This window comes from Sorex fumeus, unplaced genomic scaffold (assembly GCF_029834395.1).
Source record: "Sorex fumeus unplaced genomic scaffold, SorFum_2.1 ptg000110l, whole genome shotgun sequence".
NCBI classification, from domain to species: Eukaryota; Metazoa; Chordata; class Mammalia; order Eulipotyphla; family Soricidae; genus Sorex; species Sorex fumeus.
This window is the reverse complement of record NW_026606167.1, coordinates 3,592,440-3,612,657: the sequence shown is the minus strand read 5'-3', so window position 1 is coordinate 3,612,657 and position 20,218 is coordinate 3,592,440. Positions and strand designations below refer to the sequence as shown.

At 60.2% G+C, this 20,218-nt stretch overlaps 1 protein-coding gene across 2 annotated transcripts in view; it reads left to right on the top strand.

Annotated features, from left to right (window-relative positions):
- Positions 1–3,210: 3,210 nt before the first annotated feature.
- The window catches only part of CORO7 (coronin 7), a 40,778-nt gene continuing 23,770 nt past the window's right edge, over positions 3,211–20,218 (top strand). For both annotated transcript variants that reach the window (XM_056134978.1, XM_056134976.1), the window contains exons 1-9: positions 3,211–3,384; positions 6,579–6,675; positions 6,958–7,032; positions 8,403–8,473; positions 8,685–8,868; positions 9,364–9,440; positions 10,357–10,407; positions 13,816–13,902; positions 14,236–14,318. In XM_056134978.1, coding sequence (XP_055990953.1) covers positions 3,325–3,384; positions 6,579–6,675; positions 6,958–7,032; positions 8,403–8,473; positions 8,685–8,868; positions 9,364–9,440; positions 10,357–10,407; positions 13,816–13,902; positions 14,236–14,318 — 785 coding nt within the window. In that variant the 5' untranslated portion in view covers positions 3,211–3,324. The remainder of the gene's footprint in view (positions 3,385–6,578; positions 6,676–6,957; positions 7,033–8,402; positions 8,474–8,684; positions 8,869–9,363; positions 9,441–10,356; positions 10,408–13,815; positions 13,903–14,235; positions 14,319–20,218) is intronic.

Sequence of the window (20,218 nt, the reverse complement as noted above, 5' to 3'; positions counted from 1 at the left end):
TACACCCAAAGAAAGAATTATGAATAAATTAGATCAGATTTTACAGGAGAAGCACCTGGAGTAAGAAATGGACTTTCTTGACCTTCCTTAGGTTTTGTTTTGTCTATAATGTCAACAAGACGTGCTTTTAAAGATAAACCTTTTAAGGGCCAGAGTCATAGTACAGCTGCTTGGGTGTTTGCCTTGCCTGCAGCCAACCCGCATTCAATCCCCAATGTTCCTCATGGTCCCCTGGGCACCGCCAGGAGTCATTCCTCAGTGCAGAGCCAGGAGTAAACCCTGAGCACCACCTGTGTGGTCAGAATAAATTTTAAAAAGTAACCCTTTTAATGTTTGGATTCACTGAAGCTGATTTCTCATTAGAGGGCACTGTTTGAGGCCAGAGCGATAGCACAGCAGGGAGGGCCCTTGCTTTGCACATGGCCAAGCTGGGTTCAATCTCCAACATCCCGTATGGTCCCCCTGCACCACCAGGAGTAATTCCTGAGTGTAGGGTTAGGAGTGACCCCTGAGCCTCTCCAGGTGTAGCCCTCTACCCCATCAAAATAAAAAAACCCAAACTCAACCCCCCCAAAAAGAGCAGTACTTTAAAAATGGATTATAAATGCCCATTTTTGTTTTGATTTGTTTCTTTTTGTTGTTGTTAACCAAAAACGCCTTTTATTAGGCCAGATAAGGCATTTGCCTTGCATGCATCAGACTCAGGTCTGATCCTTCACACCCCATATGGTCCCCTGAGCCCTGCCAGGAGTGATCCCTGAGCACAGAGCCTGAGCACCACTGGCTGTGACCCCAAGTCCAAACAGCAGCAACATAAATCCACACTTCTATTTCACTCTCCACGGAAAGAACAAACTATCCTTTTCTCCAATACAATCATGATTATCTTACAAAAATGGGCACAGAGCCAGTATTAAGGCCTGAGGACTGCTGGGTGTAGCCCAAAGACCAAACAAAACAAAACAAAAAAATTCTGGAATGAAGTTTCCTAAAAAAGAAAAAAAAATGACATAGAGAACTACTACCACGCAATCCAGCAATCCCACTTTTGGGGCTGTTTCCAGAAGAACTGCCGGCAGGTCACAGAGCTACTTCCTCAACCACGGTCATTGCAATGACCCTTCCAAAAGCCAAGATGGATAAAGAAGATTCATTCTGAAGAAGGAAGGCAGGCTGGTGACATGCAACACCAAGGAGGAACCTCAAGGACTTGACAGGAAACAAGCTAAGCCAGACCCCAAAAGAAGCCCAGAGTGGGTGATTCCGCTTTCAGACTGTTGGATGTCCAACTTGCAGAAACAAAGTAGAGGGTGATTTCTGGAAAGGGGAGAGGGCCTTGAGGAGGTCTTGTTTGATGGAGACAGTTCAAGTTCTGCATGAAGTCGTGACCAGTGTCTGCACACCCCACTCACGGTAGAACTGCACACTTAGTGCTCAGGAGTCATTCCTGCTGGTGCTTAAGGTACCATGTGGTGCCAGGGCTGAAATCTGGGCTTCCTGACTACAAACCAGTGCTGAACTGTCACTCTGGCTCAATATTTTTTTGGGGGGTGGCAGGGGGACATACCTGGAAGTGCTCAGGACTTACTCCTGGTTCTGTGCTCAGGGGGTAGAACTTGGATCAGCTACAGGGCAAGAGTGTTCACTTGGGTACTTTCTCTTGGCCCCACAACCATATTTATTTTCCCCTTCATTTTTTTTATTGTTATATGTTTTGTTTTGGGCCACACTCCGCAATCCTCGGGTTACTCCTGGCTCTGCATTTAGAAATTATTCCTGGCAGTGCTCCAGGGACCTTATGGCCATGATGCCCGGGATTAATGATGATTCTTGGTATAGCAAGCACCCTGCATGCTGTACCATTTCTCTGACCCCCTCCTCCAAATTTTAAAATCACTTACAAAATAATAAATACATCAAGCTGAAGTACTTGGGCGCCATAACCAAATCAAGAACACAGTAATGGGGCTGGAGTGATAGTACAGCGGGTAGGGCATTTGCCTGGCATGCAGCTGACCCGGGTTCGATTTATAGAATCCCATATTGTTCCCACGGTACTGCCAGGAGTAATTTCTGAGTGCAAAGCCAGGAGTAACCCCTGTGCATCGCCGGTGTGACCCAAAAAGCAAACAAAACAAAACAAAAAAGCAGTAACAGAACCTTTTCCAAAGCTTCAGGAATTCCAGGGTCTGGAGAGAAAACAACCTTCCATCCCCACGCCCCGTAGACTGGGGCCAGGATGATGTGAGTTCTAAAAGTCGCCGTCACTCCCTTAGGAGCTTAGGAGCTTGTCCTCACGTTGGAGGGGGAATCCTTGCATTTCTGGGTGCCCCTTGCAGGCCATTTTCTGGGAAATGCCTCCTGAGCAGTTGGCTTAGGGTCAGACTGTCCTGGGAAGGAACTGTCCCAGCGGCCACCCCCAGGGATCACCCCCTCCTTCAGCTCAAAGTCCTTTTCCCAGACGTGCCTGCACAGGTGTACTTTTCCGTTTCCAGGCAGAAGGCATGAACTGGAACCACGGAGTCAGTTTTCAAAGAGAAAGGTTTGTGGGCTCCATAGCCCCAGGTGGACAGAGCTGCTCTTTTCTCCTGGAGTGCCGGGCGAGCACGGACAGCGATTACGCACCATCAAGGGATTCTCCAATGCTCGCCCCTTAGGCTTATCTGCAAATGATGTTTGCTTATCTGCCTCGGTTTCCTGAGGCCTCTTGCTTTTCTCCCCACACCTCATTCGAGGCCCAGGGCCGAGGCAGGCCTGAAGCACCGATGCAGACCCTGGGCTCCGGGACAGGCGTCCGCGCCACACCTGGGCTCCGCTCCCAGCGCCCACTTTCTCCCGGCCACCCCGGGGCCCACTGCCGCTCTCTCCGCCCGCGGATGCAGCCTCGCACTCCCCGGGAGGGTGGTGTGCGGAAGGGCGCGCCCGCACGCTGGAGAAACCTCCCGGGACACAGCGCGCACAGCCGCTCCCGCTGCCCTGGGGTGGCCCCGGGGCAGCGCGGGGACCGGGGGCGGACAGCGGCGCCGCACGTGACCTCCCCACCCGCGCGGCGGGCCCAGGGCACTGGGGCGTGGCCTCCCGGGGAGGCCGGGCGGTGATTGGTCGGGGGGCGGGGCCGGCGGCCGGCGCGCGGAGGGCGAGGGCGCCGGGGGCGGGGCCGAGCGGGCCCGAGCGGGCTCCTATTGGCTGGGGGCGGGGAGGGGCGGGACGCGGGCGGCGGGACGCGGGCGGGGCCGGAGGCCGCGGGCGTCGTGGCTGCTCGTCGTGCACCTGAGCGCCGCCGCCCCGGTCCTCAGAGTCGCCGCCGTCGCTGTCCCCGCCGCCATGAACCGCTTCAAGGTGTCCAAGTTCCGACACATGGAGGCCCGGCTGCCCCGCCGGGAGGTGAGTCTCCCGCCGGCCGCCCCTCCCCCCGCGGGCCGGGCTCCGGGACCCCCGCCGGCCGGGGCGCCCCCTGCTGGCCGGGCCGTGTCGGGGCCGGCCCGCGCCGTCTGGCCAGGGCGACCCCCACGCTCGGGGGGCTCTGCCGGCCGCGCCCCGAGACCCCCGCGGGGACCCGCCTGCCCGGCTTCCGGCCGCCGCCGCCCGGGACCCGCCGCTCGGGCGCCTCCTGCGCCGGCCCGACGGCCCGTGCCAGCCGGGGGCGAGGGGCGGACGGGATGATGCCAGCCCGGCCCCCCGGGACCGCGCGCGGGCCGCTGCCTGCCCGCTGGTGACCCCGCCGTGGGCCAGCGGACAAGGGCAGCCCTGAGGTCGCCTTCCCTGCTCCTCCCAGGTGCCGGAGCCCGAAGGTGGACAGGCCAGTCCGCCTGTTCTTCCTGGTGCCTCCAGCCTGGTGAGGGGCTGCACCCTGAAAGTTTGAATAGGGGTGCGGGGGGGGGGAGTGCGGGGACAGGCAGAGTGGACCCCGGTGAGGAGGTCAGAGAAGGCTGCTGGGCGGAGGTGCCGTTGCAGCTGAGGCCAGACTCAGTCACCGCTGGACACGTGGGGTGTCAGAGGTCTCTACAGTCCCGGGCAGCTTGAGCAAGGTTGGGTGTGTTCTTGGGAGTGAGTTGGCCACACTTGGTGGTGCTGGAGGTTACTCCGGGCTCTCAGGGGTCTCTTGGCAGTATTCAGGGGCCAGGTACACCCTGTCCCCCCCTGGAGTGTGGGGTTTGAGTGACAGGACCCGGGGGCCAGCTGAGAGTTTGCAGGAGTGGTGGGGACGTGGGCCCCATAATTATTGCCCTGGGTGCAGTAAGGATGGGTAGAGGGGTCCGGAATGTTATGGGGGGTCTCAGTCCAGCAAGGAAATCAGGCACCCCTGAGTTACACCCCTCGGTCACAGGGGGAGCTTAAACAGTTTGTGGTAGGGAAGTGGGCGCAGATATTTCCTGGCCCTGGTTTGGGGCGTGAACATGAACCCCTGGGCGGAAAGCCTTGCAAGACTGTCAAGTTCCTGGGCAGGTGTGGGGGGGAGGGGGGCGGAGGGTGTTTCCGGGAGGCCACGGGTGCCCACTGCTTGTCGAGTGCCGGAAGCAGCACCTCAAAGTGCTGACACCCAGAGAGAAACATTTGCACCCGCCGGCCTGTTTCAGAGGCCCCGCTCTGCCTGAGGTTAGGGCCCTTCCCTGGGGGAGCAGGGTGCACCCACGGGTGGGATTTGTGCCTTGATTACCTGTCTCGCAGCGCCTCTCCTCTGGGCCTCTTTTTTTTTTTTGTGGTCACACCCGGAGATTCTCAGGGGTCACTCCTGGCTCATGCACTCAGGAATTACTCCTGGAGGTGCTTGGGGGACCATAAGGGACGCTGGGAATCGAACCCAGGTCGGCCGCGTGCAAAACAAACGCCCTACCCGCTGTGCTATTACTCCAGCCCCTCCTCTGGCCCTCTTGGTGGGCTTCAGCAGTGCACTTGAGGAAGCTGGGTCCTGGCCCACGTCTCACTTCTCCTTTCTTTACTTTTCTCCCTCCCCTCTAGCAGAAACCAGGAACCTCCCCTCCCCCCAGCATGGACGTGGTTTCTCTCTGGCGTCCTTTGCCTTTCGGACACACCGGCTGGTGCTCGGAGACTGCTCCAGCCCAGTGCCCAGCCGTGCAGCACCGGGGGTTAAACCCAGGCTTCCCGTGTGCGGAGCAGGCACTTAGCCTCCCCCTGGCCCAGCACGCTCCCTCTCGTGAGAAAACTGATTTACTAAGTAGATCCTGCCTGGAGAAACATTTTCTTTTGACTTTTTAAACTTTTTGGTGGGGGGTTTTGGGCTACACCTGGTGATGCTCAGGGGTTGCTCCTGGCTCTGCACTCGGTAATCGTTCCTGATGGTGTTCAGGGAGCCACATGGGCTGCTGGGCATCAAACCTAGGTTGGCCACGTGAAAGGAAAGCACTTTATACACTATACTGTCCCTCCAGTACTCGTAGGAACACTCCCTCCTCCCTTCCTCCCTCCCTCCTCTCCTTCCTTCCTCCCTTCCTCCCTTCCTCCCTCCTCTCCCTTCTCCTTCCTCCCTTCCTCCCTCCTCTCCTTTCGTACTCCCTCCTTCCACTCCCTCCTTCCCTTTTTCCTTCTTCCTGTTTCTTTCCCCAGGGATGCTTAGGAGATACTCCAGTTTTGGTGCTCAAGGACCATGGGTGTTGGGAATTGAACCTAGGCCTCCTGCGTGCCACGTGTGTGTCCCTCCAGTTTATTCCACAACCTTGTGCCCTCGTGCGCTTGCGCTCTCTCTCTCTGTCTCTCTGTCTCTCTCTATCTCTCCCTCCCTACCCTCCCCCCAACCCTGGGACCACACCTGCTCAACTGCTCAGGGCTTACTCCTGGCTCTGTGCTCAGGGGACCCGGGGATCAAACCCGGGCCAGCTGCTCGCAGCTCTGGCCCTAGTCCCCTGAGCTTTCTCTTGGTGCTCACTTTTGAGTTTTCTGAGGAACATGTGACCTGGGACAGGGTTCCGTCAGCTGTGGGAAGGGGCTGGCACGTTACATTCCTGTAGGGACAGAGGCTTCCAGTGGTGCTCTGGAGCTGGGGGGCACACCTCGCCATTTCCGTGGGTCAGTCTTGAGCACCTGAATCTGGGGCCCCCAGCACCACGCCCTGCAGTGCTTGCCACCCTGTGGTGCCAGGAACCAAGCTGCTTCCTCTCCGACCCAGCAGCAAGTCCACACCTGGTGGTTCCGAGGGGTCACTCCTGCCTCTGTGCTCAGGGATTGCTCCTGGCAGGGCTTGGGGGACCATATGGGATGCCGGAGATTGAACGGGCATCTGTGCAGGCCAGCGCCCCCCGTGCTCACTAGGCTGTCTCTCAGGTCCCCCAAATGAAGCGCTTACTACTATTAATCACTTAATCGCTTAACTTCCCGTTAGTCGTCGATTTGCTCGAGCGGGCGCCAGTAACGTCTCCATTTGTCCCTGTCGCGTGCTAGTGTAGCCCAATGGCATCTGTTTGCTCCTACTACTGTTATTTCGCTCTTACTACTATTGTTATTTTTTCAAATAGCCCCCACGCATCTTATCTAAGTACTAAAAACTAACCACTGTCTGCGCCGCCCCCAGCGGGAGCCAGATGCAGAACCCCCTCCCGAGCCGTCTCTCCCTCCGTCCCCAGGCCTGGATCTGCAACGTGCGCGCGGGGCCTGCCACGGCCTACGGGAGCAGCATCAGGGCGAGCTGCAGCTGGATCGCCTTCAGCTCTGACCGACCAGGTGTGGCAATCCCGGCGTCAGCGCTCCCGGGCGGGGACAGCGGGGGTCCTGCTCGGGGCACGCTGGTGGCCATGGCCAGGAAGAATCAGCCCCTCTCCCCGGTGTCTTCTGTCCCTGCGTGTCATGGGAGGTCCTGGTTTGGGGCTGGCACGCGGCGAGCCTGCCGCTCTGCCCTGCGGGTGTGGCCTGAGGTCTGGGGAGGGACAGGGAGGCCCAGGCTGCTGGGTCTCGGCGTGGGGGTGCATCGGCCGGGAGTCAGCGATGTGTCTGTTTGTCTGGCAGGTATGCTGGGCCTGGCACCTCTGGAAGGCCAGGGCAAGCAGCGGGAGCCCGTGGGCTCCCTGGGCTGCCACTCAGGTGAGTAGGGCGGGGCCCGCACACCCCCGTCCCACCGCTTTCCTTGTGCTTCAACTGATGGGAGTCCGCGTGGTGGGAGCAGAGCAGGGCCCCAGACTGGACGGGGGTCACGCGGCCACTCGGCCCAGCGTGCCGCCTCACTCCGGGTTCTCTCCCGGGGCTTGGCTGGCTGCAGGGCCGCAGGGCTCACAAAGAGAGTGTTGTTCCCCACGGCGGCTTCTGGGGGCGCCCGTGCCCGCCCGGCCTGGCCACCTGCCCACTCCGGGGTAGCAGTTTGCACCGCCTGGCGGGAGGCGGTCGGGCCGGGAGCGGGGAGCACGCCCTGTCACAGTGGGGACCCCGCTGTCTGCCCGCCGCCCCCATGGGTCCCCGGGCAGCGTGGACGTGCCTCCATGTGGGCAGCAGGGACCGTCAGGCGCCTCTTTCTTGAGTCCCTTAGCCCGGCTCCAAGCCCGCGAGCCCCGCTCTGTCCCCTCAGAAACTGTTCCCGCCCAAGCTCACTCTGCTTTGGGGCCGGGGCGGGGGCACGAGGAAGCTGGGCCGGGCACTGCTCTGCCTCCTGGCATCTTCCTGTCTTCCCACAGGGCCCGCAGCCACGCGCCCAGGAAGCCTTGCTGGACATGTGGGAGGGGCAGGGACCGCTCCCATTCGGCAAAGCCTGGCGGGCTCTGTGTGTGTGTGTGTTGGTGTGTAGGTGTGGGTGCGCGTGGGTGCATGTTTGTGCTTGTGGCGGGTGTGTGTGCATGTGTGGTGTGTTGCATGTACATATGTGTGCATGTGGCATGTTGTGCGTGTATGTGCATGCGGTGTGTGTGTGTGTATGTGCGCACATTTGTGCATGTGTCTGCACGTGTGCATGTGCGTGGCGGGTGTGTGCACGTGACGGGTGTGAGCGCTTATGCACGTATGAGTGCATGTATGTGGGACGTGTGTGTGCCATGTGTATGCACGTGCATGTGTGTGCGTGTGGTGGGTGTGCGTGTGTGTGTTGCCTTTGGGGATAGCCTGGCTGACGTTTAGCTCCTCTCAGCTGTGCTCCTCTGTACCGGTGTCTTGATTCTCTCCCAAGTGAGGGGAAATCATGGGGGCACAGCACAGTCTGGCATATCTGCTGCCCGGTGCCCCTGCACCCACCCAGCCCCCTCTGCCTCTGCATCCTGCGGGAGGTGCCCAGGATCTGCAGGGCGGGGGGGACCATAGTGCCCGATGCCTGGTGGACGGAGCTCTCCCGGGCGAGCACCAGTGACTAGCGCTGAGGAGCTTCCTGCCCACGGGCTCTGATGTCCCCTGGGTCCTGCCAGGTGGGGCGGGGTGTGTCCTGAGGGCCACAGGCCAGTCCAACACGTCTCTCCTCTGGCCTCTCCCAACAGACCTCATCACAGACTTGGATTTCTCGCCCTTTGATGACTTTCTACTGGCCACGGGCTCTGCTGACCGGATGGTGAGTGAACCTGCGACCCCTCAGTGGGACCCTCAGCTTCCATTATCCCCTGTTCTCCCCACCCCACTCCGCTGCCCACTGGGAGCCGCGGCCTGCATGCGCCCAGGCCCTGGACTTTAGGGCGTTTATGGGGGAGTCAGCCCTGCTCTCCGTTCCCCGTGTCGCCCCAGGCCCCGGGGCCTCCAGACTCACCGGTCACTTCCTCCCGCAGGTGAAACTGTGGCGGCTGGGGTTGCCCAGCCAGGCCCTGCCCTCCTCAGCCGGGCTCGTGCTGGGCCCTGAGGATGGGCCCGTGGCCACGCTTCAGTGGCATCCCACAGCTGACGGCGTGCTGCTGAGCGCGGCCGGCGCTGCTGCCAAGGTGTGGGACGCGGCCCAGCAGCGGCCCCTTACAGGTATCCCCATGGCGCACTGCCCCACTGCCCTGCCCGCTGCCCGCTTCTCTTCACCTCCCCTATGGGGTCTCACCTGCCCGCGGACACCCTGGCCACCCTCCTGGCTTGGCCCCAGGCCCCCCTGGAGCAAGGAGGCAGCCCAGGCGCTAATGCAGGGGCTCTCCAGGAGGGGGCGCTGCGCCCAGACACTGCCCTCTCCCTCCTCCCTCCTGCCCATTCTCCCCTCCTGTCACTCTCCCCTCCTGTCCTCTCGGGTCAGGCAGCCCTGGCCGCGGGGCTGAGGGCTGTGCCTGTGCCATGCACCGGAGGGTCCACGGGCACATTCCCCAGCCGGCACGTTGGGGGTCCCAGGGTGTGGGTGCAGGCACAGAGGCGCAGGCTGATGGCCAGTAGGGGGTGGAGCCAAGAAGGATCCCGCTGGGCTGTGCCCGCCCCCAGCCGGCCCTCTGCTCCCACTGGCCTGGGCTTGCTCTGACCTGGGCCCCTTCCCTGCAGAGCTGGCAGCCCATGGGGATGTGGTGCTGGGCGCAGCCTGGAGCCGGGACGGAGCCCTGGTGGGCACAACCTGCAAGGTAAGCTGGTGAGGCCGCCTCTGCCTGACTGCCACATCAAGGGGCCCTTGTCCTCAGCGGCCGCTGCAGCCTGGGTGGCGTTTGTGGGGCAGGATTCCCTCAGCTCCCTCACCCACCTGGGAACCAGAGCAAGGAGGCAGCCCAGAGCAGGTGGCACTGTCCATGTGGCACCTCTCGTCCGTACCCATGACACCGTGCCCACCCTGTGGGCTGTGATAGTGGGGGCTGTACGTGTGGGTCTGGGGGGAGGGAAAGGGCAGGCCTGTTGGAGGCGGGGGTCTGGGGGGAGAGTCGAGAGCAGTGTGGGTCAGCGTGTCCTGCCTGGCCAGCTGGACTTGGCTGTGCGCCCCAGCCAGGGACGTGCTGCGGGGGGTGGGGGGGATTGGGGGGCGCTGCCACAGGAGCTGAGGCCCCTGTGTGCTGGGCGCTTCCTCCCCTCCCCTCAGTGTCCGCTAGAGGGCGCGCCAGGCCCGCGGATGGCGGCGCCTGTCAGCCCGGTGAGCTCAGGGCACGCCCTGAACCCCTGACCCTGTGCCTGCAATGTGGTGCCCGGGGCTGGAGGTGCCCAGGCGGTGAGGGTGGGGCTGGCATTGGAGCCCCGCCCAGCCCATGTGTCCTCCCCCATCCCACCTGCCGCCAGGTCCAGGAAAGCCCAAGTCTCCTGGGCCCTGCCCGGCACTCCTGCTAGCCGGTTTGCTGCGTGTGCACATGTGTGCACTTAACATGCACACACTCACGCACTGACGCCCGGTCCCAATCCCTGCCGGCCGTGACTGCTCTGCTCCCGTGCCTTCAGCGGGGCCTTCACACGTGCTGAGCGGGGCTGGGCGGCCGTCTGGGGGGCGAGGGGAGTGTGGGGAGGGGGGCTGGTGGCGGGGACCCTGCGTGCTCACCCCCTTCCCCTCTGCCTCTCCAGGACAAGCAGCTGCGGCTCTTTGACCCCCGGGCCCAGCCCGAGGCCTGCCAGGTGAGTGTGGGGGAAAGTTCTGCTGGGCCCTTGGGGGGTGTGGGGTCACCTGGGGCCGCGTGGGCTCCCGCAGCCGGAAGTGCTTGCCAGGTCCCAGGACAGCGGCGGCGATCACAGGGCGGGTGCGGCCGGGCTGCCCACGGGCCCTCGCGGTGGAGGCGTCCTGTGGCCGCAGGAAGCTAATTTGAGATTCCAGCTTCCTCCCCGTGTCCAAGCGCTCGGCCTCCACCCACCTTCCTGGCACGGCGGCCACAGCAGAGCCAAAAGGGCGTGTCCCCGCCACGCAGCCTTCATTCTGCACACCCTCCGCTTCCACGGGACCCCCGGTCTGTGCCAAGGTGGCTAAGCTGTGGGGGCTGGGGGCTAAACACTCAGCAAGGAGCAGGGCGCTGGATCTCTGGGACCAGTCAGCCGAGCGCAGCGCTGCCCCCGTGGGACGTGGGCCCGGTGGGGGTGGCGGGGAGGCCATGGTGAAGGGTGTGGGCCGGGCTCAAGCCAACAGGCAGATTTGAGAAGCCAGTGAGGAGAGGCAGCCAACATCCTGGAAAGAGAATTTTCTAGAACCTGAGGCACCTTCTTCCCTGAGTTCAGGGGCTGGAGCCATAGTACAGCCAGCGGGTAAGGCATGGGATGTGCCGGCCTGGGTTCGATTTCCCACGCACCATACAGTCCCCGCAAGTCCGCCAGAACTGGTCCCTGAGTGCAGAGAGACGGGTAAGCCCTGAGCACTGCCGGCTATGACCCAGAAACACAAAATAAAACCATGAATTTATAAAAAAAAAAAAAAAAAAAGTGGAGTTCAGCACTGACCAGCTCTGGACTGAGACACCCCAGCAGCGCCCCCAACTGGGCTCGGGAGTCTCCCAGCTGCTTGCATGCCAGCAGCAGTGAGGAGGACCCAGGGTCCTCCCCAAGGGCGCACGGCAGCTCCCAGCCCCCCCAAGCCCCTCCCGAAGCCAGTAGTGGACGGAGGCCCCTCGCGTCAGGGACCAGCAGTAGCCGTGGTGGCGGCGGAAGTGGTCAGCCCTGGCGATGGAAGTGGGCCGCCTTCCAGCCCGTGCCTGACTGGAAGCTGTGGGGGACCCTGAGGCCCCACAGGGAGGTCGCTTTGGTGACCTTCGGAGGCTGTGCTGGGAAGTGGGAGACGGAGCCCTCCCCCTCCTGCCGGGCATGGCCTCAGGCCAGCCCCCTCCTCTTCCTCAAAGCTCTCAGGCACACATACACACGCACCCACGGAGGGGCCGAGGCGGAGCTGGTGGCCGTGGGCCAAGGGGCTCTGAGTTCCGGGGGCGGGAGGGAGGGTCTGGTTCTGGAGGAGCCCCTGGAGGGGCTTCTGGGCCCCAGACCTGGGAAGAGCGTGGGCGGGGGCAGCAGCGGCTGGAATGCCGCCCCCCTCCGCTCCCTGGCGGGCCCTGCCCCCCACTTCCGCCCAGGGCATCTGGCCCACACCTGGCTTCTATTAGGGAAACCACTGTTGGCGGCTGGGCCGGTGTGAGCGTGAGCGAGGGGCCAGCGTGGGGAGGCTTTCGGGGGGCACGGCGTCTGGAGAGCCTCCTCCCTCTCGCTGCTCGGGGGCTCCTTCCCGCTCCCTCTGCGGGTGCCACCCCTTCCCCAGGGCCAGAGCCTGGGGGCGGGGGTGGCGGAGGCCCCAGGGACACGGGGTGCTGGGGAGCAGCAGCCTGGGGCACCCCCGGCGATGGGGCCCCCGGACCCAGCCTCAGGCCCAGGGGATCGTGCAGGCAGGTGTGGGGGTCTCACTGGGGGAAGGCGCTTTCCCAGCGGCCCTGCCCCACACAGGAAGTGTTGCCATGGTGACTGGAGGAGGTGTTGGCTGCACTGAGGCTGGAATGCAGGGTATGTGCTGCCGCCCTTGTGTTGTGCTGCGCAGGCCGACCCACAGCAGGCAAACCCGGAGCCCAGACCTGGTGATGGGCGGACCCCGAGCCCAGACCCCGTGACGGGCAAACCCCAAGCCCACAGACCCCATGGACGGGCAGACCCTGAGCCCAGAGTCCTGACGGGTGGACCCCGAGCCCTGGGGTAGAGAGGAGACGCTGAGGCCGTAGGCAGAGAGCTGCAGGTCTGAAAAGTGACAGTGCCGTGACACTGTTCTGGGTCCCCTGGGTGACGGCGCTAGGCCCTGGCTTGCCTTGCACTGTCCACCAGTGTCAGCCCCGGCACCTCGTGTGGTCCCCCAAGCCCCCCAGGAGTGATCCCTGAGCACTTGCTGGATGTTACCCCAAAACCAGGAGCTATAGGGGGCTGGACTCAGCAGCTCTGCCCGCCCCCCCAGCATAGCCCAGGCCCATCCTCCCTGTGAGCTGCTAGGAGCTTCTGAAAAGTGAGATGCCAGGGAGCAGCCTGGGCTCTGGGCCCTGTTGCTCCTGCCTGGGGACAGAGTCCCTGCTATCCCCCAGGATCGAGGGCTGTGGGTTACAGCCAAGTGTCTAGTTTCTCCGTGTGACACTGTGAAGCCCCCATGACCTTCACCCTAGCTCCCTGCACTGGGTTCAGCCAAGGCCCAGGGGCTGGAGGGCCGATGTGGGGTCTGTCTGAGTGCGGCTGGGAGAGACCCCCAAGCGCCAACAGTGGTGGCACAGACCCCGGCCCAGGGGGCCTGCAGACTGGGCGGTGCTGGGGTTTGGATGCAGGAGCACAGGTTGGCCTCTGCCCTGTGGTGCTGCCTCAAGAGGGGACAGGCAGCCCCTCCACCAGTGGTGGGACCCTGGGGGCCGGGGTCTGCTTCAGGCGCAGCTGGGGACACTTTCTGTTGCTACGTTTCTGGGGGTCACTGAGAGACCAGTGAGGGGGCCTCTGCTCTCCTGTGCTGGCCCCGTCCCCTGACCGGGGCGTGTGACCAGCGCCCTGCATGTGCACGGCCTGTCACGTGGGCATGTGCAGAGCCGTGGGTCTGCGGGGCCCTGAAGCCCCCTGCCCGCACGCAGAGGAGCACGGGCCTTCTCAGGCTCCATCCCCACGCGGCGTCTCCCACACTGGCCCGGGCCCCTCCGCCGCCTCCCCCGTCCATTCCCAAGGACAGCGTGGGAAGCCGGGAGGAAGCTGGCCACAGTTTGGGGGGAGCTATTTTTGGTAACAGGGTCTTTCGTCTCAGGCTCCAGGGGCCCGGGGTGACGGGGAGGGAGGTGTTTGCATTTCCTCCAGCCCTGGGCCCCCCCACCCTGACTGGGCCCAGGGGACAGGCCTGCCTGCCCGCGGCCTGAACTCGCCTCTCCTCCCTGACTGGACGCTGAGTGGGGGGGGGGTGCATCAGGCACGCGAGCCCAGGGGGCGCAGGGGCCCCACTCACACGGTGGAGGACAGGACTCTCCGGGGGCACAGCGCCCGCCTACTGCGTCCCCTTTAGGCTCCCGCCGTGACACTAGCTGCTCACTGCTCTCTCCCTCACAGCGCACGGAGGCCCACCCGAACAGCAGGGACTGCCGGCTGGCGTGGACGGGCACCCGGGAGCACCTCGTGTCCACTGGCTTTAACCAGGTACCCCCACGCGAGGGGAGTCGGGGCATCCCCGGCCGCAGTCTTATCCATATACGGCCCGCGTGTGGCCGGCCCCAGCCCCAGGGGAGCAGCGGCTGGAAAATGCAGATTCCATTTGCAAGAGCTAAGCCTGACCCTGGGAACCGTGTCCCCCCTGGGAGCTGGCCTCGAGGGAGCTGCCCCATCCCTTGTCACCCAGGGTGCTCGTGACAAAGCAGGTCATGAAAACCCACTCGACCCGCTCCCTGGGCCCCCACCTCTGCTCGGGGGTCGTGCCCTGTACCAGGCACTCGGGGCTGTCCCCCACCTCAGTGCCCCGCCCCTCCCCCGCAGATGCTCGAGCGGGAAGTGAAGCTCTGGGACACACGTCACTTCTCCGAGGCCCTGGCCACCCTCAGCCTGGACACCTCCCAGGGGTAGGAGCTGGTGGGGGCTGGGCCGGGGTGGATTGTGGGGCGCCGGGACCCCATGGGGAGGCGTGACTCACCAGAAGGATGGGGGTAGGGGTTCAAAGCCGGCCTGCACCCGCCCATGCCCCCCTCTCCCCCCCGCCCGACTCCCCATCAGGGGTGGATCAGTGGAGGGGTTTGCATGGTGGAGGAGGGGCAGGGAGGTGGGGCCAGGGCAGAGCCAGGGCAAGTCCTCTGTGCCAGCAGCTGAGACCCAGTGTCATGGATGTGGAATCACATGTGTCCCGGCTGGCTGAGGCCTCGGGGACGAGGTGGACCCCCAAGGCCTGTTGGAGCTGGTACCCCCCCCCCAGGAGCTGCTGAGGGCGGGGCTGGGCAGGGGGTGGGGCTTGCTGGGGTCAGTGCCGATCCGGGGGCTCCTACCAGTCTTCTGCCTTCCCAGCTGGGAAACTTAGTCTCAGGGGAACAAGCATGGGCAGGAAGGCTGAGTGCCCCCGAGTCTACAGGGTCCTCCTATGGGTGCCAGCCCCGCTGTGCCAGCCCCATCCCCCAGCCAGCCCTGCTCCCCTCGCGTACCCCTGCAGGCGGGGGGGGGGGGGAGCAGGGGGGGCAAGGTTCCAGGCTTCCCCGCTTCTCCAGCCACCCACCACTACCTACCTCCCAGGCCCCGCCCCCGGCCCTGCCCCAGCAGCCCCCGCCCAGCCCCATCCTGGCCCCTGGAGGAGTGAGTGAGCGATGCCCAGACCCCATGGTGCCACTGGCCAAGGCTGACCCTGTAATTACGGCAGTTAAGAATAGCCTCCCAGGGCCATCAGGCCTGGAATGTCTCAAATCACTCCCAGATGGGCAGCCAGACCCGTGTCCCGCCCCCTCCACCCCCAGGCCTGGCCCCTGCCCTGCGCCCTTGGCGGAGCTGCTGGGCCTCTCCGCCTTCTCCAGGGCTGGTGGACACGTGCCAGCCCCCAGGCTCCTGGCAGCCGGGAGCCCCCCTGGCTGCCTGAAGGGGAAGTGAGTGTCTGCCCTGTGGGCATGGCCCCCGAGTCCCCCTCCCACTCACCCCTGCAATTCTTCCCAGACTCTCACTTGAGGCCTTTTGGAGCTGGGGGGGGGCAGTCCGTCCAGGGTCTCCTGCCTGCCCCTCCGTCCCCTCACCCTCTGTGGCAAGAGCAGGGCCGAGTGGAGCAGCTCAGGCTAGAGCAGAGCTTGTGTGTGCACGTATGTCTGTGTGCTCATGTGTGTGAGCTCGTGTGTGTCCCCAGGTGCCCGTGTGTCTATGCCTGTGTGCTCATGCTTGTGTGTTCGTGTGTGCCCACGTGCCGGAGTCATATGTACTCATATATACCATGTGTGCTGTGCATTCTCACGTGTGTGTGAGTATCCACGTGTTGCCCATGCACACGTGCAATGGGTGACCCACAGGCCAGATGTGGGAGGGTCTCTGGAGGGTCCCTAGGGGCTCCTGGAGACGAGGAGCCCCTCCTCACCTGTGCAGCTTCTGCACCCCCTGGACCCACCCTCTCCCACAGGGACCCCTTCTCTGCCGCCCTGGCCTGGTGCCTCTCCCAGCCTTTCCTCTCAGCCTGGCGATGGTGAAGTGGGGCACGGAGAGCAGCGAGATGCGTGGAGCCGGGAGCCCCCGGGCGGGGGAACTGGGTGTAGGACCAAGTTGGCTGCGGCTCCTCCTGTGAGGCTCGGAGGGAAACCGGGTGTCTATGGGACTAGAGTGCAGAGCCTGCGGGGCCGGGGCCGGTGTGTCCTTCTGGTCTCCTGCCTCGGGTACTGTTCGTGATCTTCATCTTGTGACTCCCAGTTCTGGGATAGGAGCACGTGGTCCCGGGCACGCCGGGAATGTTAAAGACAGGGCCGTGGGGGTGAGGAGCGGCCAGTCCGTGGGGGAAATGGAGCTGCAGGCAAAGGAAACCGGACTCCCTTCTTGTAGGCAAGGGGAAACTGAGGCCTCCTCGTTCATTCTCCCCTCTCAGAGGGGAAGCCCTGATGCAGTCAGGAAACGGGGCAATGAATCTCTCGCTTCTTGGTGCTTACTTTTGGGGCCTTGCGCACATAGGGGCCCCGGGAGGTCGGGGGCCTTAGGAAGGGGGAAGCCTGGAGGTCCATGGTGCCTCAGTTGCCTGCACCCATGGTTCCACAGTGGTCACAGTGTCAGCTGTGACAAGCGGAAGTCCGCCATGGGGCCGAGAAGGGCAGGAGCCAAGCCAGCCAAGCCCAAGTGTTTTCCGTGCAAACCGCTTTGGAGAAGGCTGCTCCGTACCGGGGCTTTCTTGTAGCTACAGTAGATCTGTGTTTACCTAGACTCACTCACAAAGACAATGGTCCCTTCCAAGCGTAGTGCATAGGGTAGACTGAAGTGCCTAGGGGATGGGTGTGATATTTGGAGGTCAGAGGCTAACTGTACTCTGGTTTAGAGGCCCCTTGTAGGGCCTGGAGCTGAAACAGCCATTGGAAGAGGGGAGAGGTGCTGAGATGATTATCTGGTGTCCATCATCCAGATTGCACGGTCAGCCCAGGTCCTTCGGGTTATCAAGCATCGCCCAGGCCACCCTCGTGATGTTTCCTGCTGGTGGTTTCCTTTCTTAAGGGCCATTTTCTGAGCTTGGCCTGCCTGTCCCCGTGTCATGTTGTTTAGAGAGTGGGACAAAGGTGTGGCTATCCCTTGAGAATGAACAACTCCGACAAGAGACTGAAGGTTGCTAGAGGTTATTCTTGCCCTTTTGAGGAGGTCTTTTCTGGTAACGCATTTGCCGATTAGCAAGACCCCAGTTAAAAGAACTTTGAACAGAGCCTAAGTTCCTGGAGCCGACCCAATTGAGGGCCTTAAAAGGTGTGGCTGGGGCTGAGCGATAGCACAGCGGGTAGGGCGTTTGCCTTGCACGCAGCCAACATGGCCAACCTGGGTTCGATCCCGGGCATCCCATATGGTCCTCCGGGCACCGCCAGGAGTGGTTCCTGAGTGCATGAGCGAGCCCGGAGTAACCCCTGAGCATGGCCGAGTAGTAATTTGAACATTAGGTTCAGTTTGATTAGAGCAAGGTGGCTTTTCCCAGGAAGGATTTGGGGCCTCGGGTCCATCTGTTTCAGTTTGCCTAGCCCCAAGGGTCCTTGTTCTAGGTGTCGGTGATAGAGGTTCCACTTCTGCCACTAGAGACGGCCTCTTTAGATGCTGCCTCCTTCCAGTGTGCTCTTTGAGGCAGGATGGCACGCCTGCCCAGGCTCCTTCTGAGACCCTCGTTGGAACCCATGCTTTGGCGTGTTAGGTTTAAGGCCATCTTAGAGCAACTGAAGCTTAAGTCAGTATGACAGAGGACACCTGCAGCTGATATGTTGGAGTTGAGAGCTCTCCCTTGGAGGTTTCCAGTTATTTAAGTGGTACTTGCTTACTCTGTTAATAGAGTAACAGAGGGCCCTTTACCATCCTTGCGTAAGATATCCCATTTTACCAGATCTCTGCAAAATGATGTTGCCATAGAGGATTAAATATGGTAAAGGTGTTAAGAAGAGAAAAGCAAGCTGTCCACTCTTACCATAGATAGTTTACCCATTTGCTATGGGCCCCAGTCAAAAGAAGCATTGTGATCTGTAGAGATAGAATAAACAGTTTAACAGTATCATGTTTAATTAATTTAGTGCTTGTTGAAAACCTTGATTTACTATCCAATTGTTTAAGAGCACTGTAACAGGAGTCCAGATCATCAGACCTCTTCCATGGACTTGCCAAAAAGGCATTAGAACAATTGTACAGATACAATTTAAAGATATAAGGAGATCTTTAAATAACAATCCCTTTTAATCATAGATTCTTTCCTTAAAACACAATCTCGGACTGGAGTGATAGAACAATTTTAAAAGCAAAATAAAATAAATAAAGGTGTTATTTAAAAAAAAAAAAACAACACAACCTCAGACCTTCTACATAGTCCTTTACTTTCTCAATCCTGTAACTTTCCTTTATTCCATTTCAAGACCAGCATCCCTTTAACAGGATTGCTTTTTTTTTCCCACTGATATCTTTGCCCATTATTTTGTATACTCAAAACACACATCTTTTTTATGACACCTTATTATCTCATTCCTACTTTGGACAAACTTGCAGGCTATCGAATGTAGCCTGCCCTCAGGGCAGAGTCTGGCAAACTCCCCGTGGCCTACCAAATATGCCAAATACCAGTAACAATGATGGGTCTCATTCTCCTAAAGAGCCTTGACTATAATCTCAGGGCTAGGATGAAGGAGACGTTACTGGGGCCTGCTCGGGGCAATCGACGAATAACAGGATGATGAAATGAAATGAAATGAAAAATACACATCTACACTCCTTCCTTATAGTCACATCTCACAGCTTTAACCTCCATATTTTACTGAACTTAATGCATCCTGATCTCCCAAGAAGTTTGTACACAATTTGCTAATCTCATTAGCATGACAAAACTACTCTGCAGTACTCTTTCAAAAGCATTAAATCAATTCTATAGATGTCCAAAAGGCTTTCAGTGCCCACAATTAAAAAAAGTAAAGTAAAGGCCCTCCCGTTGTTCATCAATTTGCTCGGCGGGCCCAGTAACGTCTCCATTGGAGACTTTGTTGTTACTGTGTCTGGCATATCCAATACGTCACGGGGAGCTTGCCAGGCTCTGCCGTGCGGGCGAGATCCTCTCGGTAGCTTGCCGGGCTCTCCGAGAGGGGCGGAGGAATCGAACTCGGGTCGCCCATATTGGCTGCGTGCAAGGCAAACGCCCTACCGCTGTGCTATCGCTCCAGCCCACAATTAAAGATCTTAAAACATACTATACTGGGCAAAGGTTCACTTCATATTAGGAATTATGTGATGGTGTTTCTCATGAAGTTCTAACGTAATGAGCAAGCATTTATACCATCTCAGTAATAACATGTAGGGGCTGGAGTGATGGCACAGCGGGTAGGGCGGTTGCCTTGCACGCAGCTGACCCGGATTCGGTTCCCAGCATCCCATAGGGTCTCCCGAGCATTGCCAGGAGTAATTCCTGAGTGCAGAGCCAGGAGTAACCTGTGCATCACCGAGTGTGACCCAAAAAGCAAAAAAATAAATAACATGTACTGGGCAGGTTAGCAGCATAGTCTGAAAAAAGCTAATTGCTGTCCCTCCCACATTTTCCACCCAATTCTCCATATTCAGAAGCCACTAAAGCCAGAGGGGCTTGAATGTGAAAGTGGCTCACTTTTTTTTCTGCAGTAAGAAGTGCTGGGATTCCAGCCAGCCTGATATCTTTTAACACTGATAGAATAAAATTTTTGCAACCAGTTTTGTAACTAGAAACTCACGTTGCAAACTAAACCATTACTCTTTGAACCTGTTTTTCTGTACCATGATTATTTCAACTTAGAAACAAAACATATATGTGCATTTAGACCTACCAGCATACAAACAAACACTGTCCTCCCGTTGTTCATCGATTTGCTCGAGCGGGCCCAGTAACGTCTCCATTTTGAGACTTGTTACTGTGTTTGGCATATTGAATACGTCACAGGTAGCTTGTCAAAGCAAAGTCACAGACTTTGCCGTGCGGGCGAGATACTCTTGATAGCTTGCTGGGCTCTCCGAGAGGGGCGGAGGAATCGAACCCGTCTAGGCCAGGTTGGCTGTGTGTAAGACAAATGCCCTACCGCTGTGCTATCGCTCCAGCCCATACCAGCATAAGAAACCTTTATTTTTTATTTTATTTATTTATTTGTTTGTTTTGGGTCACACCGAGCCCATGCTCAGGGGTCACTCCTGGCTCTGCACTAAGGAATCACTGAGTGCAGAGAAAAATAAAAATCCTGAGAAAATAAACCTGTCTGTCCTGCAGAGTCTCAGGATCGAATGCTTGGCAGTTTATACAAATGCCCTCTAAGGGAGTGATTCCAGGGGCCGG